Consider the following 26,590-nt stretch of genomic DNA (forward strand, 5'->3'; position numbering starts at 1 on the left):
TTCTTACTGTGAATCTGCATGTGATGCAGTTGACAGTATTAGATCCCAACAATGACCAACCAGGACCGTGATGACCAATTGCCAGCTAATAAGAACATACGATTACACTGCAAACTTCTTTAATTTTGGTGTCTCTGCTCCACCTGAAAGACGCTGTGTTATTCTAGTGGGACTGTGCTGCCAATTTACGTAGTGTTTAACTCTATGACTACAATGTTAATTGTTCTTATGCCTCACTAAAGTTACTAATTATCTCGAGCAAGGTTAGGCCTACTGCATGTGGACCATACAGAAAGCATTATGAATAAGTGCAGTATATGGCTATTTGTTTACCTGCATTTAACAGCACCTTCTGAGTCTGGAACTGGTCATAAATAGTAACTTTTAACATATCAAAAGCAGCATTAAAAGTAACTGAAATTCAATTCTATATACTGTGTGGGCTACATTACTGAGGCTATCCTTTTGAATTCAACTGTTTTCAGCCAGTTTCAATGATTAAGAGAAGAGATTCCAGCTATCAAGTGCAACAAAGTAAGTAAAGGGAATTAGTTACAAGGACAAGCCGATGTAACTGCCCGTGCAGTCTAGTGTTTGTTTATTACAGAAGACACAGTTGCAGAGTCGAGCTCTCTGGCAGCAGTCATGCTCGATGTCACACCACCTCTGCCAGGGCTCTCATCATCCCTGCGTCCCAGACATCATCATCTTTATTCATACCAGAGGCTACATGCCACGCTGGTGGCAGCACCGTTTACCTGATCTAAATACTGCTTCCTGCAAAACATGCAGCATACATCCACACTGGCATGCCACATGCAACACATGTTGCAAAAAGGACACTTGTAAGAAGTATGTTTTAGCAGCTCCACTGGAAATGTGTCCCAACCTGTGGAAGTGAACTTAGTGAATGATAACTTTACAGCAGTGTAGAGTTCTTAGAATGCAGCCTAGTAAATGTACTTGGATGTGTACATAGGCAAACACTCAGTGATGTTAGTCCTTGACACTAGTGCTATTTTGGTGGTTGCCTCATCCAATACTTTTGTGTTTACAGTTCCTGAAACAGTACAAACCACACAATTCAAAGGACCTTGTACCACTCTTAAGGCTCCCTGCAACAGATAAGCTCAAATAAAGGCAACTGATTTCAAAGCTCACATCATTCTTACAGCAACAGCTACCCTGTATTTCTTCAAAGCTCGCCTAGTGCTCCTGCCTCTAAAGGATGTCCTCCAAAAACTTGACAGACTCATGCATGAAAATGTAACACACTGATGACAGACCCTGGCGATCTCTGTATTATAGTGACCAGCAGTGGCTGACAGGGCATGGAAATCTGTTGTGTTTGGATCCTATGTACCAACTAAACATCAGAAACAGCAACATGTGTTGATGAGGGACAGTGATGCTAGTAGTGATGACGGGACAGACGTTTGCTTACATGGATGCAAGCAATGTCTATACTAAAGACAATCCAGTTACACATTTAGAGCTTTTTGAAGGTCAGCCAGACCTTACATTTGTTCCCAATGAGCCATGTAGTATATCAGAGGCTGTAGCTAGCTTCTTTGTGGTGAATATTTTATATTTTAATAATACAATCTAACCTATATTACAGTCAGAATTTACATAAGTACAAAGTATCACTCAAGAAATTAAAGTGGACTGACATTTCAGTTGCTGAAATGAAACAATTTTTAGTGATCATACTTGTGATGACACAAATTAGGAAGGACAGTTATCGGGAGTACTGAAGCACAGACGGGAGTACTGGAGCACAGACCCTTTGACTGAAACTCTCATCATTACACAGCTGATGAGTCACAAACGATGGGAACAGGCACGAAATGCTTGGCACTTTACTGACAATTCACAATGGCAGACAGGCACTATAAGGTCAATCAGTTCTCTGGCATTTTGTGGATAATTTTCAGACCGTATATAAACCTACCCAGGAGATATCACTTGATGAGTCCATGATATCTTGGGAGAGGTCACCTATAGTTTAGGACCTATAATCCTGGAAAGCTGGTGAAATGTGGCCAACTTATGTGAATGGTATGTGAGGCCACAACAGGTTACATATGTAACATTAGGAATATATGGTGGGGAAGGGAACTGAGTGGACAAAATCATTTTTGCTCTGTTGGTACCACATGTACACATCTGGCATCATGTCTATTAGGCAACTACTACAACAGTGCGACAGTTGCAGACAACTTGCTTACATGGAAGACTTGGGTTTGTGGGACAATAAGGGCCAATAGGGGACTTACACCTTAGTTTTCAACTGCTGTAAACAATTTCAAGAAAGGGGAAAGAATGTGCTGCCGGAAGGGAAATGTGGTTTTACAAGTTTGAAATGACAAGTGGGTGGTACGAATGGTTATCACTGCACATTCAGTAACAGATGTGTTGTGAAGAAGCCTGGCTGTATTCTTCATTACAGTAAATACATGAAGGGTGTGGACAGAGCAGACCAGTATTTGTTGTACTACTCAATCCTGAGAAAGACTGTTGAATGGAACAAGAAGATAATCCTCTGGCTGACCAACTGTGTCCTAATCAATGGCTTCATAGTGTACAGAGCATGGAACCCTGAAAAGAAGATGAAGCACAAGGTATTCCTGTTGGAGACAGTCAGATGCTGGGTATCAACTCAACAGCCAGAAGTAAATGATCTGGAGGATGATGGAGGAGAAGACAAAGATCCCAATAAAACTCCCACATCCTGAAACACCTAAACAGGACCATCCTTAAAGACCATTAGGGGATATGAGGAAACACAAATTGGAGGCAACTGTCGGACTAGGGACCACACCCTGCATAGTTTGCAGCACACGTAAGTTGAGGAAGAAAACCTGCTACATCTGCTCGTTCTGCAAGGTACCTCTTCACAAGTGAGTGTGCTTCAAGAAGTAGGACAAATTGAAGAATTACATGAAAATCAGGTGTGTAGGAATCCTAAGTTTGAACATAACATGATCAGTAGAATAGAATAATAATTACACTTTAAAATCATCTGCGCCTCAGAGATGGTCATTAAGTCATGCAGCTGGGGGTTGTGATGATTATATGTACATGAAGTTAACAATTACATCACAATTATAGTTTATAAAAGGTGGTAATTTTCTACATGCATTGAAAATTATTGTTCCATAATGTGGATAAACGTTTTGTGTTCAAACAATAAAAGTGTAAAATCAAAATATGCAAAGTTGATGAACTGTAAATTGGTTTGTGGATTGATGCAAAAACACAACAGCTAGCTGAAAAAATACTGTTATGTGTAGACAGCTGATGGTACCATAAGGAGATTAGAGGATCTGCAAGACAGCTATCTCATGCAGGGTACATGCAAGTCAGGCAACACACAATACCTGTCCACTGCAGTAAGTTGGAACAAAACTGTCTGGTCCCTCATGTGTAAACACTGTAATGTCCCCACATAATATAAATTATTGTACCATTTCGGCTGCAAGTACCAGCGATGATGTGCTACCGTAATTAAGATGACAACGCTCTTTGCTGAGAGAAAAAAAGCACCTAGACTTTTTTGCAATTCTTGGAGATAAAGAATGGCTATTGGAGATTGTTTTTTCTGGGGGTCAGATAAATTTGCATAGACAAGGAGTATCATAATTAATGGCATAAACACATACCATTGAAAGTACACAATACTAGAAGCAAAAAGGTATCAGTAAACATTGGGACAAAAACGCATACCTTAAGAGCTACAAGCAATTTTTCATCTTTGATACTGTGAAGCAAATCTCATCTACTGCAAGCTTTTTGCTTTCCATATTTTGGCAAGTAATAATATAGACCAAAACAAGAAAAAAAACATGTGCTCTAAAAATGCATACCTTAGAAGTTATGAGCACTTGTTCATTAGAAGAGTTGTGTTCCAAATTAATGCAGATGAACAAGTGCTCATAGCTCTTAAGGTATGTATTTTAGAGCACATGTTTACTGGACATTTTTTTTTTTTTTTTTGTTTTGGTCCATATTATCACTTCCCAAAATATGGCAAGCAAAGAGCTTACGGGAGAAGAGATTTGCTTCACAGTATTGAAGATGAAAAATTGCTCATAGCAATTTCGACTCTTTTTTTACTGAGCCTAGCCCTAGCCAGATTACACTCTCCCATATTTTATTTTCTCAAGCTTGTCCGACATTTGGCATTACCCCCAAAGGCCTCACACTTAAAGTTCCCATCTCTGGCTGTAACCCTTCTTTCCATCAGTCCCTATACCAGTTCCAAACTGAACAATCCATTGCCCTCACCCACCTAATCCTTCACCTACACATCAACTCAGCCAATGAACACACCTGTCAACTCCTATCCTTAATAAAAGTCCTCAGTCTTTCCTCTCCGCCATCCACACCGGCTGTTCAGAGCATCCTCCTACAGGCCAACTGCAAATTAGAACAGCATGCCACCCTCCACCTCAAAAAACTATCCAATCTCCTGGTTTCCCACCTCCGGAAAGGCAACTCACTCACCCTTCACAACCTTTCCAGCAAACCTCAACCTCCTCTCATTGCACACAGACCCGGTCTCTCCCATCTACTCAATCTCCCACTTCCAGCTCCACTCCACCCAAAACCTCAAAATTCCAATCAACACAATCTGGAACCACAACACCCTAATTCAGTAGTCAACCTTTCCTCCAAACCTCTCTCCCAATCCGAAACCTCTGTCCTATCCAAAGGCCTCACCTTCAGCCCCACTCCCAGATTCAACCAAACAGCCCTTGTCCAAGATTTACTGTCCTACACCCATACTCTCTGCTGGAAATATCACTTTGCCACGAAGAAAAATGATCCTAATCCTACTCCTAATGATCCAACTCCCCAAGACACTATCCAAATTGAACCCTGCCTGGAACAGTCCTGTACTCCGTCACAGCGGGACCCACCTCCTCTTCCCCAAAATCACCCTCTCCAAACTTTCCAGGAATTTCTGACTTCCAGCCTTGCCTCTCAATCCTTCTTAAAAAACCTTAATCCTACTCCCAACATCACCACTGCTGAAGCCCAGGCCATCCGTGATCTGAAGGCTGACCGATCCATCGTCATTCTTCCAGCGGACAAGGGTTCCACGACCGTGGTACTTGATCGTCGGGAGTATGTGGCTGAGGGACTGCGCCAGCTTTCAGACAACACTACTTACAAAGTCTGCCAAGGTAATCCCATTCCTGATGTCCAGGTGGAGCTTCAAGGAATCCTCAGAACCTTAGGCCCCCTACAAAACCTTTCACCTGACTCCATCAACCTCCTGACCCCACCAACACCCGCACCCCTACCTTCTACCTTCTTCCTAAAATTCACAAACCCAATCATCCCGGCCGTCCCATTGTAGCTGGTTACCAAGCCCACACAGAACGTATCTCTGCCTACGTATATCAACACCTTCAACCCATTACTTGCAGTCTCCCATCCTTCATCAAAGACACCAACCACCTTCTCGATCGCCGGGAATCCTTACCCAATCTGTTACCCCCGGAAACCATCCTTGTAACCATTGATGCCACTTCCTTATACACAAATATTCCGCACGTCCAGGGCCTCGCTGCAATGGAGCACTTCCTTTCACGCCAATCACCTGCCACCCTACCTAAAACCCCTTTCCTCATTACCTTAGCCAGCTTCATCCTGACCCACAACTTCTTCACTTTCGAAGGCCAGACATACCACCAATTAAAGGGAACAGCCATGGGTACGAGGATGACCCTCTCGTACGCCAACCTATTCATGGGTCACTTAGAGGAAGCCTTCTTGGTTACCCAGGTCTGCCAACCCAAAGTTTGGTACAGATTTATTGATGACATTTTCACGATCTGGACTCACAGTGAAGAAGAACTCCAGGATTTCCTTTCCAACCTCAACTCCTTTGGTTCCACCAGATTCACCTGGTCCTACTCCAAATCCCATGCCACTTTCCTTGAAATTGACCTCAACCTGTCCAATGGCCAGCTTCACACGTCCGTCCACATCAAACCCACCAACAAGCAACAGTACCTCTATTCACCTGGTCCTACTCCAAATCCCATGCCACTTTCCTTGAAATTGACCTCCACCTGTCCAATGGCCAGCTTCACACGTCCGTCCACATCAAACCCACCAACAAGCAACAGTACCTCTATTATGACAGCTGCCACCCACTCCACATCAAATGGTCCCTTCCCTACAGCCTAGGTCTTCGTGGCAAATGAATCTGCTCCAGTCCGGAATCCCTGAACCATTACACCAACAACCGGAAAACAGCTTTCGCAGCCCGCAACTACCCTCCCGACCTGGTACAGAAGCAAATAACCAGAGCCACTTCCTCATCTCCTCAAACCCAGAACCTCCCACAGAAGAACCCCAAAAGTGCCCCACTTGTGACAGGATACTTTCCGGGACTGGATCAGACTCTGAATGTGGCTCTCCAGCAGGGATACGACATCCTCAAACCCTGCCCTGAAATGAGATCCATCCTTCATGAAATCCTCCCCACTCCACCAAGAGTGTCTTTCCACCGTCCACCTAACCTTCGTAACCTCTTAGTTCATCCCTATGAAATCCCCAAACCACCTTCCCTACCCTCTGGCTCCTACCCTTGTAACCGCCCCTGGTGTAAAACCTGTCCCATGCACCCTCCCACCAACACCTATTCCAGTCCTGTAACCTGGAAGGTGTACACGATCAAAGGCAGAGCCACGTGTGAAAGCACCCACGTGATTTACCAACTGACCTGCCTACACTGTGAAGCTTTCTATGTGGGAATGACCAGCAACAAACTGTCCATTCGCATGAATGGACACAAGCAGACAGTGTTTGTTGGTAAAGAGGATCACCCTGTGGCTAAACATGCCTTGATGCACGGCCAGCACATCTTGGCACAGTGTTACACCGTCCGGGTTATCTGGATACTTCCCACTAACACCAACCTGTCAGAACTCCGGAGATAGGAACTTACCCTTCAGTATATCCTCTCTTCTCGTTACCCGCCAGGCCTCAATCTCCACTAATTTCTAATTTCAATTTGCCGCCGCTCATACCTCACCTGCCTTTCAACAACATCTTTGCCTCTGTACTTCTGCCTCGACTGACATCTCTGCCCAAACTCTTTGCCTTTACAAATGTCTGCTTGTGTCTGTGTATGTGCTGATGGATATGTGTGTGTGTGTGTGTGTGTGTGTGTGTGTGTGTATACCTGTCCTTTTTTCCCCCTAAGGTAAGTCTTTCCGCTCCCGGGATTGGAATGACTCCTTACCCTCTCCCTTAAAACCCACATCCTTTCGTCTTTCCCTCTGCTTCCCTCTTTCCTGATGAAGCAACCGTTTGGCACTTTCGTTTGGTAAGTCATATATATATATATATAAAGACGAAAGGATGTGAGTTTTAAGGGAGAGGGTAAGGAGTCATTCCAATCCCGGGACCGGAAAGACTTACCTTAGGGGGAAAAAAGGACAGGTATACACTCGCACACACACCCATATCCACCTGCACATACACAGACACAAGCAGACATTTGTAAAGGCAAAGAGTTTGGGCAGAGATGTCAGTCGAGGCAGAAGTACAGAGGCAAAGATGTTGTTGAAAGGCAGGTGAGGTATGAGCGGCGGCAAATTGAAATTAGAAATTACTGGAGATTGAGGCCTGGCGGGTAACGAGAAGAGAGGATATACTGAAGGGTAAGTTCCTATCTCCGGAGTTCTGACAGGTTGGTGTTAGTGGGAAGTATCCAGATAGCCCGGACGGTGTAACACTGTGCCAAGATGTGCTGGCCGTGCATCAGGGCATGTTTAGCCACAGGGTGATCCTCATTACCAACAAACACTGTCTGCTTGTGTCCATTCATGCGAATGGACAGTTTGTTGCTGGTCATTCCCACATAGAAAGCTTCACAGTGTAGGCAGGTCAGTTGGTAAATCACGTGGGTGCTTTCACACGTGGCTCTGCCTTTGATCGTGTACACCTTCCAGGTTACAGGACTGGAATAGGTGTTGGTGGGAGGGTGCATGGGACAGGTTTTACACCAGGGGCGGTTACAAGGGTAGGAGCCAGAGGGTAGGGAAGGTGGTTTGGGGATTTCATAGGGATGAACTAAGAGGTTACGAAGGTTAGGTGGACGGTGGAAAGACACTCTTGGTGGAGTGGGGAGGATTTCATGAAGGATGGATCTCATTTCAGGGCAGGGTTTGAGGATGTCGTATCCCTGCTGGAGAGCCACATTCAGAGTCTGATCCAGTCCCGGAAAGTATCCTGTCACAAGTGGGGCACTTTTGGGGTTCCTCTGTGGGAGGTTCTGGGTTTGAGGGGATGAGGAAGTGGCTCTGTTTATTTGCTTCTGTATCAGGTCGGGAGGGTAGTTGCGGGATGCGAAAGCTGTTTCCAGGTTGTTGGTGTAGTGGTTCAGGGATTCCGGACTGGAGCAGATTCATTTGCCACGAAGACCTAGGCTGATGAAGCAACCGTTGGTTGCGAAAGCTTGAATTTTGTGTGTATGTTTGTGTGTCTATCGACCTGCCAGCGCATTCGTTTGGTAAGTCACATCATCTTTGTTTTTAGATATTGGTAAGAAATGTACTATAACATGTGTTTCAGTATTGCAACCCTGTCCTTGTTCGGGACCACAACAGGAACAGAGGGACCAGCAACTGATACTGTATGGTTCATCTCAACAGATCACCTGAATGTCCAGGCTGCAGGCAAGTGACAGCAAGTTTACCCGTGTGGAATCTAATAGTGTCCTTTTCTGTAGAGTTGTCCTATTTCTATTAGTTAAACATGTATATTTAAAAAAAATTCATGTGCATATTTGTACTGATTTTATATGTGTATTTTGAAACTATGTGGGTAGTGTGAAGATTTTTTTGTTTAGTGATTATGGTTAGGAGACATGCCCAGTCAGGAATGGAACGGGTACAGAATACAATGGACAATATTCAGTCAGTTGAGGAAGTCCTTTCCATTGATAGTTCAGTACCTGTAATGACCACAGCTAGGACTGAGGAGTTTAACATTAAACATCTTTTACTTAGCATATACCAAGCAGTGCAGATGTTAACTGCAAATCAACAATCAATGTCTGCTAAAGTGCAATTGGTAGCAACTGAACAATCTAGGATAGTGATGGAAGCAGACGAAATGAATTAAAATTTGTGCTACTGCCGGGACTCGAACCCGGGTCTTCTTGCTTGCTAGGCAGAAATGCTAACCATTACACTACCACAGCACGATGGTCAACATTGCTGCACGAACTATCGAAGCTGAGTGCCCTCCCCAACACAAACTTCAATTCATTTTTCCCTTATGTATTGTCACTACTGCCAGGACTCTCCGATATTGGCAAGCACCCCACCATTGGATGTAATGAGGAGGAGGAGGAGATTAGTGTTTATCGTCCCGTCGACAATGAGGTCATTAGCGACGGAGTGCAAGCTCGGGTGAGGGAAGGATGAGGAAGGAAATTGGAAGTGCCCTTTCAAAGGAACCATCCCAGCATTGGCCTAAAGCGATTTAGGGAAATCACGGAAAGCCTAAATCAGGATGGCCGGAGACAGGATTGAACCGTCATCCTCCCGAATGCAAGTCCAGTGTGCTAACCACTGCGCCACCTCGCTCAGTGGGATGTAATGGGTCGTCCTTGTACCATTGGTGATCTTATAATTAAATGTTTCTGGGAGACATTTAAGTCTCTTTTTATTATCTATGATAATTATGGAAGCAGACAAAATGAATTAAAATTTGTGCTGCGGCCAGGACTTCTTGCTTGCTAGGCAGAAATGCTAACCATTACACTACCACCGCATGATGGTCAACACCGCTTCCATCATTACCATAGATAAAAACAGACTTAAATGTCTCAGAGAAACATTTAATTCTAAGATCACCAATGGCACAAGGACAACCCATTACGTCCAATGCTGAGGTGCTTGCCAATATCGGAGAGCCCTGGCAGTAGTGACAATATATAAGGGAAAAATAAATTGAATTTTGTGTTGGGGAGGGCACTCAGCTTAGGTAGTTTGTGCAGTAATGTTGACCATCGTGCTGTGGTAGTGTAATGGCTAGCATTTCTGCTTAGCAAGCAAGAAGACCCTGGTTCTAGTCCTGGCTGCAGCACAAATTTTAATTCATTTTGTCTGCTTCCATCATTATCGTAGATAATAAAAAGAGACTTAAATGTCTTAGGGAAACATGTAATTATAAAGTCTAGGATAGCTTCCGCACAAGAATCAATGGCAATGGAACAAGACAAAATTTCCACTATAGTTCATACTGTAGCAGTAGAACAGGAAAGTCTCTCTGCTAAACACTACGGTCTTGTTATGCAGCAGGAGGCACTAGTAACTGAGCAAAGAAATATCAGGCTAACTATGAAAGATATTATTGCTATGGCTGTGTCATTCCCAACCAAACAGGATTCTGAGAGTTTGAAATGCGAAGTGCATCTTTTATGCATTCAGCAAAGTGATCTCGCTATGAAAAAGTTAAAGCTTAAGCTGTCCCAGGAGAAAGTTTCAGAGGAAATCTCTAAAATCCAAACCGAAGTAAAAGATGTTACTGCAACCATAGATTCTCTTGTGTCCAAAGTGAAACTTGTTAAATCAGATTGTGTCGCAGTTAAAGAAGAGAGGGTGATACAATGCGTTAATGAACAACTGCAACAAGCTGTGCAAAATGTTCAACTGGCTAATGTATCGGATTCCACAAGGATCCAGATTGATAGTGATGTGATAAGCCAACTATTTGGTGAGAAGTTCTCGAAGTGGAAAGACAATATAACCAAATTGATTGAAGAATGTTCCAAGTCAATAAAGGAAACAAGAGCAAGTGGTTCTGACACACATCACATTTTCTGATGAAACGACACAAAATGTGATGAATTTAGCGTCAGTGATGAGTAGCCCAATGCCTACAACAAAAAGTGCACATGTGGTATCTCACCCTATTTATGGCAATATATCGCCCAACAATGTATATGCCCGAATGTTAATAGAGGAGAAGCTCCTAAGTAACTGGAAGTTTCATGCTTTCCGCCCGGAGAAGAAAACTGTTAACCCCGTCATTTTCATTTGCGGTTTTGGAGGTATTTTACCCCATGCATGGACTGATGCGCAAAAGATTTCTTTTGTCGCCAGCTACGTACGAGTGGAAGGTAGTTTATGGCATACAGATATTATGGAAACCTGTGTCACCTACGAGGATTTTGAACACGCGCTCTTGAGTAGGTATTGGTGTTAGGGAATTCAAGAACAACTGGAAGAAAGAGATTTAAAATCCAGAACCATTTCCAGTCAAGAGTGGGAACTTACATCGGTACTTTGAGAAGCAACTGAATAAAAGTAGATATTGGGATACTCCAGTCGCACAGATGGATATTTTTAAGATAATTAAGGCAAAGTTACCAGTCGAGATAACTGAAAACTCATGTATGCTCCCGAAGACAATGTCAAAGACTTTCTCTCTGTCGTTGACGGCATCGACCTATTAAACAAAGACTTAAGAGCTACAAATCATGGGAATGGGCCGTTGACTAGTGTAAACAAGAACTTTGCATATCACCCAGGACCGAGCGGCAATAATAATAGTAAAGCACACCAGAGCCAGGCTTCCAACCTCAGCATAACAAACAACAGCTGAACGGTGGCCAAAGATTGAATGCCAACGTGGTGCAGTTCCAACCTCGCTGGGTGAAAAATAAACCTAACAAGTGAAGATTCAACCCGATGCAAACCGCGAATTAAAATAAATACAACCTACGTAATTGGAATAATCAGCAGTTTTAAGGGAATGATCCGAACTGGCAACCACAAAATATTAACCAGCAATCTCTGAATATAAATGACTAGAGAGAGAGCAACCGCCAGTGGTTACAGATGTCACTGACAAACCCAGAACTCATCCGTTAAACTAAAGACGACCGTATCGTCCCCTGTGAAATGGTCAGATGTGATGTAAGGGGTACACGAAATTGAGCATGACGTCCAGCATTGCACAGCCAAACGTATGACCATTCCTATACCGGCGATACATGCAGAAGTCAGTAATTCTTGATACTTGCAAATGTGAATGCAATTTCCGCAGCACTGTTTGAGAGGTTGACATGACACCAGAAACTACATCTTTCCTGTGAGTAATTGTGAAATTATAGGTGCAATCGGTAGCTGGGCACAAAAGGTAAAGATAGAGACTCTATTGAATTAAGAATAGGAAATGTAGCGACTTTATGCATGTTCCTTGTAATAAATAAATTAATAAAGGACTGTATTTTGGGTATAGTATCCAGGAGATGGACTAAAATCTGACTTCTCTGCGAGCTGTGCTTCTTTTAACATTGATGATGTGGAGCTGATCAGAGAAGACCGTAGCCATAGATTGTCGGGGTTCAACAATTAAGCTTGTAAGGCATTTCAAGAAGAGTTGGAGATCAAATGCAGAAGAGGTTTATCAAGTATGCACATTAACAAAAGATGCCTGAATCTAATTGTTTGGAGATTGCCAGTGAAAACAACTGGCAGACTTACTGCAGCAGAATATCGATGTCTTTAGGAAAAACCGGGTATAGTGAAAGGCTATGTGTGTAATTATGAAGTGTACCCACATAGTACATATTGTCAAAGTATTTATCCTGTACCTTCGTGACTTCGACGATCTGTCGATGAAAAATTGCAACAAATGTTGGATCGGAGGTTGACTGAGCCATCCACAAGCCCGTACTGTAGTCCTTAACTGGTTGTCCCTAAACCAGAGGGCGAAGTTCAATTAGTTTTGGACACAAGACAGATAATTAAGACAATAGTTCCTGTCCATACTCATCCAGAAAATGTGGATGAGCTTATACAGGAGTTTCATGTCAAGAAATTCTTTTCAACTTGTGATCTCAGATGTTCTTACTGCCAGATAATGCTACATCCTGAATCAAGGAAGTACACAGCATTTGTTTACATATGGAGAAGCTATCATTTTAAGGTTCGCCCATTTGGCCTAAATGTTAGCTCTGGTGTGTTTATCTGGGCATTGGATCCTGTTTTAGGACCTGAACTGCGTAGTCAACTTACGTTGTTGTCGATGATATTCTCATTGCTACATCTTCTTGGGAAGAACAGATTATTCTCCCGGCTAGAGTCATAAATGCATTTAGTAAAGCAAGCGTGACAGCTAACCTGCAAAAGTCTCATTTTTCTCTTGAATGGATCCATTTCCTCGGGCATACAGTAGACAATAAGGGAATAATGCTGGATTCAGAGAAAGGAGAGCGCCATCAAGAATTTTCCCACACCATCAAACAAGAAGCAGTTAAAATCTCTCATAGGAATGACGACCTTCTATGGGCAATTTTTAAACAAACAAGTGATGAATGCAGAGCCCTTATACCAGCTTCTATGAAACAATGTACTGTAGAGGTGGACAAATGACTGTGAAGTTGCATTCCTGTTTATCAAAGACACCCTTGTGGATGCAAAATTGTTACACCCCAGATATCACTCTTGAGTTTGGTTTGATGACTGATTCATCGAGAGTTGGTTTAGGTTGCTGTTTGTTTCAAATTAAGGACATCAATAATCAGCCAACGTTCTGTCCCATACCTTACGCAAGTTGGGTGTTATCATGTTGCAAGTGCTCCTACACAACCACAGAATTGGAAGCTTTGGTGACTGTGTGGGCGTTTCGAAAAATCCACTATTACTTGTTTGGAGTGAGCGCACACTATCGTGTACTGCCATCATCAAGCTCTCATATTTTTGCAACAATGCAAACTACTTCATGCTTGTCTATCACGCTGGACCTTGGCTTTACAAGAATATAATTTCAGAGTTGTATACATAAAGGGACAACATAACCAGATCGCTGATGCTTTGTCTAGAGTACCTGAAGGTTTGAAGAACATTACCACTATGGAAGATGAGGAGAAGCAACATAAAATCTTGCTGTTGAAAGATTTGGAATCCAGGAGATATTATTTATACAAGTGTAGTAACCTATCTGTCCTCCAGCAATGACATGATCATTGGTCTATAATTCTGAATAAACTGAATCAGGCAGACCAAGGGCAGCTCCGAAGATTTTTCAAAGTAATTGATAGTGGTTTGTTCTGCAGAAGGTTTGATACTTTAGATAAGTGGTGTGTATGTGTACCAGAAGATTACGTGCAAAAGCTCATTTTGCACACTCACTATGTTTGGGGACATTTTGGCATACTTAAATATACAAGTAAGATAGGTAGTTATTGTTACTTTCTGAGTATCAGGAGAAGAGTTCAACAGGTTTTGAAGAAATGCAAAGTTTGTCAGCTGACTAAGCCTTGTAACAAAGGTACACAAGATGATATGCACTCCATCATTCTACATAAGCCCTTAGATATAATCTCTGTGGACATCCGTGGGCCAGTTCGAAGGGCAAGAGGAGGTAGTAAATACATAGTTGGATTTTTGGATACGTTTCTAAGTATGTAATGTTGTACCCAATTCAATCCGCCACCAGCAAATCCGTTTTCAAGAAATTGCTTTTTGATTTTATTCCATCTGTTGGGAAGCCCAGAATGATTCTAGCAGACAACGCAAAATTTTCACGTGTTATACTTGGTAGAAGGCTTTATGGGAAGCAAATACTTCTGGTTACAATCCTGGAGCGAGTCCCATGGGACGCGTATTTAGAGAATTAAATCATTTTATGAGAACCTACAGTTCAATGAAGCAAACCAAGTGGAATGATCTGTTGAACGACTTCACTACAGTCGTAAATAACCTATGGCATACAATTACAGGTTACACTCCGGAAGAATTACCCCTAAATACTGAAGAAAATAATGAGTGAGTGCAAGCATTACCAAAGATACCCCGAAATAGGATTTCATGGGAAGAGGAAATTCATGATGCTTACCTCAACATGAAAGGGAAAGTTCTTATGAAAAAGAAGAAACATGATGAGGGATTAAAGAGAAGACAGTATTATGTTGTTATAAAACTGCCACATCCATGTGCATATCTGTTGGCATATTCAAAGACATTTAAAAGTAAATGGTGTGTACCCTCAAAAAGATTTAAAAATGTTCTAGAGATAATTCTGTGTACTTTTTTTTGTATGTCATGATTTGTGTAACTATATGATATATAAATAGTAATTATTTAAGTTAAGTAATTTGTTTCTTATGATATGTGTTGATAACATGTCACCACTGTGTGCCATGAACTGGTGTTCTAAAATGAGTGAACCTTCAATCCAGATGTAGGGATATAACTATGTGTTTTCTTGTCGGTTGTCAGTACTTGTAGGATAAGCTGCATTCCCCTCCCCCCCCCCCCCCCCTCCCACCCCCGTAGGTTATTCCATTTTTTGCACATTTTTAATTTTGTGCCTTAGTGTTAAGTGAGTTTTGTGGACTCTTTCTTCTGAATAGGATATCCTATCTCTTTTCCTGTATATACATGTAATTGTTCTATAACATGAAGTGTCATGTTTCGTTGCGATTACTGTGTCTCATGCTAACGAGTGACTGTTCTGGACAGTATTCTTTGGAATTGTGTGAAATCGCCTTCAGTGATATAAAGACAGCGAACTTTGTTTGGTGTTAGGCAAACTAGTGTCACTACGCAAAGACAGTGATCCATCCTGCTCAGTTGCTGATAAACATGTGAACGTTTCGACCAATCTTCTCTGAACAGTACTAGTGTCATTTTTTAATATAACTGTGGATACTCTGGACAACGTGTCTAGTGTTGCGAAGATATCTCAGTGTTCATTGTTTTCACTGTGCTATGACTTTTTTTGTACCCTGGACACTCTGGACAAGTACACACACGAACTGAAGTGGACTGTTGGGTAGAGTTGAACACTGACCCGTTTTATTTCAGATAGGCGCTGTAGTTAGCCATTTTGTCCTTGCTCATTCTTTTGTACCTTGTTGTATATTGCGAGAACTTCTATCTTGGTGCTGTGAGGCCTTAATAGTTCTATCCCAGCCTCCAGTCCATCCAATTCTTCTCTAACAGCTTCACATCTAACCACCTCGCCAGCCATCACCACTGACCACCATTCCATCGTGATGTCTTGCAGCTTCTCACCATCCTGCTGTACCATTGGCATCGCACTGTTGACATCATGCCATTGTCACTGCATCGTTGACAGAATACCCAGAACATGATTGTTTCTTAAATGAATCCTGTATTGTTTGAATAACTCCATTTTCAAAGAGTCTAAACAGTTCTGTGAACATTTAAATGATTTTCTGTATTTTTTGTTCCACACAAACTGAGTAACTATTTTTTTTTCAATATTCGAGCTGAAAACCAACATATTTTATTCAAAGTTCTGGTGTTTTTACTAAATATGATTTACAACTGGTCTGGAAATGCCCACTAGGGAGTTTTGATCTTGGGTTTCCCCCACCAACCGCACCTGAATGGGTGGCCCTGAAATTGCGAAATCCATTCCCGAGAATCACAGTATAATTATTTATGCCAGCCAGTAGTGAGAGTTGCTAAGAAAGTACATACAACTCAATGATTTAATTTGTAACCCTAGTATTCATAATTATACCGTGTAGATAGATGTTCTGGTTACATAAATGTTAAAAAAAATTTGTGACCAAGAGGGGCCATGAAATGCCCCTACATAATGTACTATTATTGTAATATTCTGGCTGCGAGTACCAGCGATGATGCGCTAATTGAGATGACAACGCTCTTTACTGTCATGTCAACACTCTTTGCTGTGAAAGAAAAAGCATCTAGCTTTTTTTGCTATTGTTTGAGATGAGCAATGGATACTGGAGATTTTTTTTTTTTTTTTGGGGTGGGGGGGGGGGGGGTGGGGGGGGGAGATCAGTAAGTTTGCATATATATGTAATTTGAAGTGCAGAGGAGATACAACTTGTAATCGCAATTATCACGAATAAAAAATTTCTTATGAAAAAGAAGGTAAATATTGAGTACGAACTTTTATTCGAAGTTGGAGCGCCGGACCTTCATAAAACTATTACTGTGATTAGCAATACAGTGCATAGTGATTTCTTCGCAAATTAACAGTAGTGGATGAATCTGTAACTACCATGCTCCAAAAGACACACAATATTTTGCCGTCAGCTTGTTTGTTCAAAACGTGCCCCAAGCCACAAGTCTGTTAGTCAGAAGATATCACACTGCCACTCTTGTTCAACCTTCTCATTCTGAAAGCATTTCCAGAAATTTTTACTGCGGCTGTGAGTACTTTAGCTGCCAAGAGAGACGGAATCTTCATTGCGAGTTGTAGCAGTTTTCTCTGCCTTTGCCTGGTACTCTCGGAGAACCAGAGAAACGGAAACCTCCGACCACCAACTCATCCTGTACCTAACCCATTCCCTCATTACAGCAGCCACGAAGAAAACGTAATCATCTACAGTCAAAGCTTTTTCACAGATTTTTATCTTAGACAGGTAAAAAATTTTAATATGTACGCATCTAGGCAAAAAAGTTAATTAATTTTTTTTATGACATAGCAGTTCATTTTAACACCTGTACCCCATACTCAAGTAGGTCACTAAACTGATAACAGTATGTATGCACAAGTTGAAGTTGAAACTTATCAACTCCATATGAGCTCTTTGAAAAAATGAGGCTATACAGCACTTGATACAGTAAAATGCCTTCCCAGAGGTATATTTTCAAATTCCGTAGGTTCCAGCATCACAAGTTTACCTAATGCTCAACCATAAGGCATCTACCATTTTAATTGGTTACCTTTCAGAATCTCATCAGTCTCTGTCATATGCCAGCATTTTTGATGATTAATTACTACTAGATATGACAAACTGTGCTGCGTACCTCACTAATATCTCAGTTACAGGTATGACTCCCAAGGACAACTGCCACAACCTTGACCTCTTGTTTCAGAGGCTGGCAGCAAAAGAAATCAAATACAAACTGTGCAAGTGTTCTTTCATGTAACCATCCTAGGCTCAAATGAATGGAAGATTATGTCATGGTAACCAACAGCATGCAGCCATCCATAATGTGGATAAGACCAATTATTATGGCCACTTCGTTATGAACTCTCTTACCAGATACAATGCGAAAGTGTGCATTGTGAGTGGTCATCTCACTCTCAACAACCTTTTCAGGCTTTGAAAGATTGCCTTAACCAGCCACTGCGACAACGTACACCCCTGGTCTCACACTGGTAATACTGACGAATAAATTCTCCCACAGTGTTGGTGTTCCTATTTCATATGTTTCTAAGATCTTATACACATCCCAGCAACTCAAATTTCAAACAGAACACGAAGTCCGTACTACAATATGCACAGTCTAGAAATTTAAATTATTCCTTTATGGACATAAATTTCATCCTTTCATGGACCATCAATTGTTGTTCGCCATCTTTGACACTAAGCAACACTTAACACTCTGGACTGCCCATTGCATCCAGTGTTGGGCGCAGCAGTCTTTGACATGCCCTCTCATGAGAATCCTGTATATAAGCCAGCACAGGGCCAGTCTGATCCAATTGAAACTTTATCACAGTGTTTATGCAGAGGAAGTGTGCATTAGTCGGTCTATTGGTTTGGTTCTCGCTATGGTCTTGGCTTAAAGGTGTTTCCTATTCAGGCTATGTTACTAACTGGGTGGACTCTGATACTGCGAGAACTGGACTTTGGTTGGATTGTGTACTTACAGATAGCTTGCAATGCTGTGAGGAGTATTGTGAAACATATCTCAATTTATTGACTAAGCCAGGGCTAGTCTTCATTGGTTTTGCGTGTAAATCACCTTTACAAAATCTAGGAACTTAACACAGATATTAAAAACAACTCAAGTTATATGTTCATTTTAAAATACTCAATGTTAAAAGTGAGCTAAAAATAACATCCCCCAGTAGTATTTACTGGGGGGCCGGGAGGGGGGGGGGGGGGGGGGGGGTGCACATGAGAAGCGCATTTGTGCATGTGTGTTTGTGTTTTTCTCACAAGTAAATGCACCTTGTTTGTGCACTTAACTGCTATTCAATACTGCTTCCATGCATCAAGTAGTTGTCTATCCTCAAAGCATTATTTATGTTGTTCTTAAGATATCCTCTTGTATTACAGATATTTTTAAAACACTGATATCAAGAAGTGGCTTAATAATATGAAGTAATGGACAGGGATTGCTGGTATTTGTTGTCATACTTTAGAGTTACCACTAATTTTTGGCATGACTGAATAAAATAACAACGCTGACACAGAGAATGTTAGAGATTGTGCAAGCAGGTTAGACCAGAGCCAACCAGACGCAGTTACATCAGTGGCTACCTGCTGATATGGCAGATACTGTCTCCATGGGATCAAGATGGTTACTACATGCTACAGCAAGCAGAAGTGTAATAGCAATGACATTGCAGGAAGGCAGAGCTGCTGCGTTATGTGTGACCTGATTGCTTCACATCCAAGCCTTGGTTCTTTTGTTACTTAGAAACCTATGCTTTAGCAAAGCAAGGATGGGAAAAGCCTGTAGAAATACTTTTAGTTTCTAATCTGAGGGTAACACAGTCTGCCACCCATAAGTAACAAGAGGGGCCTATGACAGTCTACAAGTCTACACAGATCAACAAATCACCTCCTCTGTAGGATTTTCTTATTATTCTTTCTTTTTGTTTTCCATGCTTTTTGTAAACAGTGTGAAACTCATTTGTTTCTTTGCTTGGTATCTTGTTTGGATTGTTGTCATGGCGAAGTCCGGATTGTGCCTTTGCTAGCTGCCACCCTGCTGTTCACACTGAGACCAATGCTGTGGCCTATTGTAGTGTATTAAGTAATAAATGAATCTTATAACAATGTGTTCATGTTTACACATGGGATGCTTCCCAGCCTTTCATTCACCACCCCACTGTCACACCACCCAGGACTGTGTGCTGCTTGTTTCCTGATGCTAGCAACTCAGTTCCACCATTCACTGTAGTAGCCACCCACCCCTGGCCATTTCAGCACTTATCCAATAAGTCACCTGGCTTTGGATCAAAATCACCTATTATTCTTTAACTTTTTGATATACTGTATCTGAGAAGAACTCATTCCATTGTATGTTTCATTCCACTAGTCACATTCTTCAATTTTTGGTCGAGCAATTGCATCAGCAATGTAGGTCTGTTAAATTGCCCCTTCCAGATTTCTACAATGTCTGGTTTCTTTTTACATTCTTTTATTTCAAACATAAGAAACTTTCTTTGCCAAGAGAATAAGACTTCCAGCAACTATTCCTGTACCATTATCTGACAGTTCAGTTCAGCACACTGTGACTATGTAAATGCTTCTTAATGCAGGTTTTAGTGGTGACACATGAACTTTTCTACGCGTTCAAAAATGATTCAATTTACAGTTATTACCTACCAAAAATATCTATATAGTTAGAACATACTACTCTTCCCATATTTTACAATGTGCATTTGCATGACGTATGGCACATTTGGATAAGTGACATATTTGCATTTTTATTATTACTATTACTATTATTAGTATCATCAGAAGTAGTAATAATAGAAAAACTGTTATTAATAGTGGAGTAGTTTCATGGTTACCTGTATGTCACTTATTAGCTCAAGATATTTCAAATCTTTTTTCCGCACAAATGCATGTTTTGCAACATCAAGATCCAGACCTTCTAAAGCAGCATGACCAAGCGCTTCCCAATCTGTGTCAGTAACTCCCAGGCATGCCACGTGGTAAGCGTCACTGCCAATAATAAAAAGAATGAAATCCTTCTGATGCTTATCTATACATACAATGATTCAGAGCGAATGATAAATGCCTATTTTAGTAATAGGGTGTGGGAGTCACAATGACAATCAAGTTGACATAAATGTATAAAAACTGACAAAAAAATCTTAAGCTTTTAGGATGAATGAGCTCCTTTACACATGCACATGAAAATATTATTTTAATTTTAAGAAGTGTAATCTTTGTTGACAATTTTTGGCACTTATTCCTACTTGACTACATATCTCAATTTTTATTGGCATTTCTTTTCTTTTTTTAGTGTAGCTAACTTATATTCCTAATTGTAACTATTTTCCTTACATTTTTAAATTTTACACATATACCATACATTCCTTGAACAAAAAAATGTGAACAGTGGTTGAAAATGCACAGGTAAACAAGTCTACAAGAAGGACAGCAGAAGCAATCCGAAAAACTACTGTCCTATTTCATTAACATCCATTTGCAGTAGCAGCTCAGGGCATATTCTGCACTTGAACATAATGAGGTATCTGAAACAGAATGACCTCTCCCAGGGCAAAAACATTTATATGCAGTATGTCTTTCCTTCAGCCAAGCATTTGACTCGTTCAATGCTACACCAATACCAGTTAATTGAAGTGATATGATATGGGGTATTGAAATAATTTCTGACTGGACTAAGGATTTCTTGCTATGGAGGATGTAGTATGTCATCGTAGATGTAGATGATGATAGACATACTAGTAATTACTCAGATGTGCCCCAGGGAAATATGTTGGGTCATTGCTGTACATGCTGTGTATGAACAACCTTGCAGACAATTATAATAGTAACCTCAGGCTTCTCAGAGATGATGCAGTTAGCTAAAATTTAATACTGTCTGAAGAAAGCTACACAAATTTCCTTTCACATGTTTATAGGATTTCAATCTGGTGCAGATTGGCAACTTATTTTAAATGATCAGAAATATAAAACTGTGCACATCACAAAACACAAAAATATAGTATCCTATGACTACAATATATAGGAGTCCATAATGGAATCAGCCAACTCACACAAATACCTGGGTGTAACAATTTGTAGAGATACAAAATTATTACATAGGCTTAGATGCAGATAACGTGGGTGGCAAACTTTGGTTTACTGACAGGATAATGGAAAAATGCAGTCTACAAAGGAAACTTATACAAATCACTTGTGCATCCCACCTTACAATATTGCTCAAGTATGTGTAACAGGGGATACCGAATTCTACCTGTATTCCATATACAAATGCAATGGGCAGAAATCCTCAAGTGATAAAATGGTAAATACTCTATGACACGCACTTCACAGTGAATTGTAGATTGTGTATACATGTAGACCTATAAAAGTTCAAGTCTCTATTGGGTGTTCTGAGAGTTCTGTTAACAGGGAATATATTTTGTTTCTTTACCTCCATCTGTGGGATAAAGATTATAAATGAAATGAATTAACAGATGTGGGCCAGACCTCCGTGTCTATATCTACATCTACATATACATTATATATAAGAACAAAGATGAGGTGACTTACCGAACAAAAGCGCTGGCAGGTCGATAGACACACAAACAAACACAAACATACACACAAAATTCAAGCTTTCGCAACAAACTGTTGTCTCATCAGGAAAGAGGGAAGGAGAGGGGAAGACGAAAGGAAGTGGGTTTTAAGGGAGAGGGTAAGGAGTCATTCCAATCCCGGGAGCGGAAAGACTTACCTTAGGGGGAAAAAAGGACAGGTATACACTCGCACACACGCACATATCCATCCACACATACAGACACAAGCAGACATATTTGTCTGCTTGTGTCTGTATGTGTGGATGGATATGTGCGTGTGTGCGAGTGTATACCTGTCCTTTTTTCCCCCTAAGGTAAGTCTTTCCGCTCCCGGGATTGGAATGACTCCTTACCCTCTCCCTTAAAACCCACTTCCTTTCGTCTTCCCCTCTCCTTCCCTCTTTCCTGATGAGACAACAGTTTGTTGCGAAAGCTTGAATTTTGTGTGTATGTTTGTGTTTGTTTGTGTGTCTATCGACCTGCCAGCGCTTTTGTTCGGTAAGTCACCTCATCTTTGTTTTTATATATAATTTTTCCCACGTGGAATGTTTCCTTCCATTATATTGATATCATTAATTCTACATATACATTTATACTCTGCAAGTCACCCAACGGTGTGTGGCGGAGTGCACTTTACGTACCATTGTCATTACCTCCTTTTCCTGTTCCAGTCGCGTATGGTTCGCAGGAAGAACGACTGCCAGAAAGCCTCCGTGCACGCTCGAATCTCTCTAATTTTACATTCGTGATCTCCTCAGAAGGTATAAGTAGGGGGAAGCAATAGATTCGAGACCTCATCCAGAAACGCACCCTCTCGAAACCTGGACAGTAAGCTACACCGCAATGCTGAGCGCCTCTCTTGCAGAGTCTGCCACTTGAGTTTGCTAAACATCTCCGTAACGCTATCACGCTTACCAAATAACCCTGTGACGAAACGTGCCGCTCTTCTTTGGATCTTCTCTATCTCCTCTGTCAAGCCGACCTGGTATAGATCCCACACTGATGAGCAACGCTCAAGTATAGGTCGAACGAGTGTTTTGTAAGCCACCTCCTTTGTTGATGGACTACATTTTCTAAGGACTCTCCCAATGAATCTCAACCTGGCACCCGTCTTACCAACAATTAATTTTATATGATCATTCCACTTCAAATTGTTCCGCACGCATACTCCCAGATATTTTACAGAAGAAACTGCTACCAGTGTTTGTTCCGCTATCATACAACCATACAATAAAGGATCCTTCTTTCTATGTATTCGTAATACATTACATTTGTCTATGTTAAGGGTCAGTTGCCACTCCCTGCACCAAGAGCCTATCTGCTGCAGATCTTCCTGCAATTTTCTAATGCTGCAACTTTTCTGTATACTACAGCATCATCCGCGAAAAGCCGCATGGAACTTCCGACACTATCTACAGGCAGTGCCCATTGGGCACTGAGACAATGCTGCACACCCGTGAATTAAATCCCATCATGTACACTGGGAGAAACTGAAGAGCCTCAGAAATTATACAGTTATTACACATCCATTACTTTGAAAATCAGTCAAAAAATGTAACTTACTAGTAAAGCTTTTTCTCAAGATACTGATACATAGGAGCAGACAAAGGCACTTCAACTGTTGACATTGTAGAAACGTGGAGGCAAAATACTTTGGATCCACAAAGACCAACAACAAAGCCCTGAAAAGAAATCAATTTATATATTTGAAAATGCTTGTTTCTCCAAAGGAATTCAAAATAATATTAAAAAATAAAATTCTAAATCAATTTCAGTCAGTTAAACTGCCAAACACAGCACAGTATTAAACAGTGGAAAAGTTGACCACAACACAAAACGGCAGGTGACTCAATGTTCTATAAGTAATCACTAGAGTGGGGGAGGACAGGAGTGGTGCTGTAAACTGGCATGGTGAAGAACAGGCTGGTAAATTAAGTTAGGATACCCGCAATTTGGAGTGCAAAGGGATATATGAGTGACATTTTTAAGTAAAAATTTGTCTGCCTCTTCATTCGTAATGACTAGAGACTGGATTATATGCATCATAAAAACCTTAAAATATGCATAAAAAGTGTTGAAATATGCAAGATTAAATAATAAAAAAAACATGGTAGTTACTGTGTGCATTATATCTCAAAGTCAAACATGTGCATATCAATTACGTGAAAAATCCATAAATTTAGAACGCTGTTCTCATTTTCTGAATACTGTCTGGTACGCAATAGGACTGGGGCCTTTCTGGGATTTTTTCTAAAAATTTGCAAAATGGTGAGCATTGTTGTCAGTAACAAACAGATGCGATGCAAGGGAGTCGGGCAAAAACATCGATATGTACAAGACCAACTTCGAGATATATCGCATGCAGAGGGGCATGCTCAAAAACTCCATAATATTTTATTTAAAAAACAACACACAATCATGAATTTTTCAAACAGCATTAACTTTTAATTAATGCTATTGGACCAAAGCATCATTTACAATTTACTTCACATTTTTCTACTATAAACGACCAAATATTGTTCCAAATGTTTGGTAATAAGATTGAGTCTTTGATCACTCAAAACAATTTTATAAGTAGAAAAGGACTATTCTACATAAACTACGGTAAATGGGCAGTATTTGAATTTGAGTGCTATGTTGGCACTTTTTGTTTCTGATAAAAGTTCACCTGTCCCATTAATAAAACTATCAATCTGGCACAGGGGTTCAAAGCCTGGATTATTGTTTAGAGTGTTTTCAAATCTTTCTTTCAGTTTTCTTGGGAATGCCTCTGGCAATGAGGAGTTCACAAGAATAATTTTCTTCATTAATTGAATAAATTCATTCAACGCCAAACCTTGAGTTTCAAGCTTCTTAATACTTGCAGATATATGGGAAAAATGAGTGCTAATCACAGCAATGTCTTTTTTAATATCATAATCATTAAAAGATCCCTTGCACTGGCAAACTGCCAAAGCCTCTGCACTATCGAAGTCATTTACTACCCCCTCTAATGGACTTGAAATGTTCACTGTAAAACAACACAGCTTTGAACCACGTTCAGGAGGCAAAGGCACATTTGGTAGTTTTTCTTTGTAGGTCTTTATGCAAGCAGGAGCCTTTAGACACACTTTCTTTGTGGATGAAATCAGTTTATTTACATTCACAAATGTGTTCAGCAAGGCGATGTACTCCATGAGCAAAGCATGTCATGTTGATCAAATTGGGATAAAATACTCTGAGGACTTTTCCCACTTTGATCATATAGGGAGTAGCATCTGAAATAAATACAAACACCCTTTCATCTGCAGAAGATTCTGGAAATATTTTTAAAATACCCTCATTCACAAATCTGGTGATCGTAGAATGATTTACATTTTCAAGTTCTTTGCAGGTTGCAAAATAGGAAGAAGGAGGCTCTTCTTTTAAAGAACCAACAATAAAGTTTGCAACTGTCTGTAGATTCATCAACTGAAATCCTGATAGTGCTATCCTTGGGTTCATTTCGTATTTCTTCCAGAACATTTATGTAAATTGTCGGTATGTAGCTTTTATGCAATGTTGATTCATCTGGTATATTTTGATTTAAGTAATATTTGTGCAGCAAGCCTTCGAGGATAGGGTTTGTAAGTTTGTGAAGAGGAATATTACTTGCAATGAATGCTTCAAACAGATCCATGTTAAACCGACATTTTTGGTTACCTTTGGACATATCCCTGCTACTGCAACTTGCTGTTGTCAGAAGTTATTGTCATGGTCCTTTCTTCTGCATGAAGACTCGTCTCGACATGCCGGTCTATTTCAAACTTTTTTTTTGCATGAAACGTATTTCTCGCAAACTCAACAATATAAAACAATTCTGTCACGTGTAAATGTTCCAGGATGGCCAGCTGTCCACAAAACAACATTTCTTTCTTCGAATGGCATCGCGCACAAAATGTTACACACTACAAGTTGTAAACATGTTCAAATGTGTACAAGTAAAAAGAAAGCTAAACTGAAACAATGGGCATGTGACTAAAAGCTTGCATAGCTTATTTAATTGTTGCCGATGCCTACGGTATGGCAGCGGAGGGGATTAACTTGGGGCATGGGTGCAGGACCATTGACTCTGTCTGTCTGTCTGTCTGTTCCTGTTCCTCTTCTGTAATGATTTCGCTAGGCAGTGGCCTCTCAGCAATTGGCCGCAGTTCTACGTCACAGTCAATCTGTGAGATGTCAAAACTAGATCGAGCTAGAGACTGCCCATTTAAATTTTTTAAATATTGTAAGCACAGAATGAAAATATGCATCGTCCCTAGTTTCTAGTTAAAACGTGCAATAGCTGGAGAAAACGAGCCACATA

At 40.9% G+C, this 26,590-nt stretch overlaps 1 protein-coding gene and 1 non-coding gene across 4 annotated transcripts in view; both read right to left on the reverse strand.

Annotated features, from left to right (window-relative positions):
- Positions 1-26,590, reverse strand: part of LOC124604846 (intraflagellar transport protein 122 homolog) — a 239,008-nt gene that overhangs the window by 122,727 nt on the left and 89,691 nt on the right. For all 3 annotated transcript variants that reach the window (XR_006978594.1, XM_047136514.1, XM_047136515.1), the window contains exons 12-13: positions 23,830-23,948; positions 20,527-20,680 (exon numbers count right to left, since the gene is read on the reverse strand). Coding sequence is in view for 2 of the 3 variants with exons in the window: in XM_047136514.1 (XP_046992470.1) it covers positions 20,527-20,680; positions 23,830-23,948 (273 nt within the window). In the remaining variant the exon portion in view is untranslated. The remainder of the gene's footprint in view (positions 1-20,526; positions 20,681-23,829; positions 23,949-26,590) is intronic.
- Positions 9,157-9,229, reverse strand: Trnaa-agc. The gene has a single exon. It is a non-coding gene; the product is annotated as a tRNA-Ala (tRNA).

This window comes from Schistocerca americana, chromosome 1, assembly GCF_021461395.2.
Source record: "Schistocerca americana isolate TAMUIC-IGC-003095 chromosome 1, iqSchAmer2.1, whole genome shotgun sequence".
Classification (NCBI taxonomy): domain Eukaryota; kingdom Metazoa; phylum Arthropoda; class Insecta; order Orthoptera; family Acrididae; genus Schistocerca; species Schistocerca americana.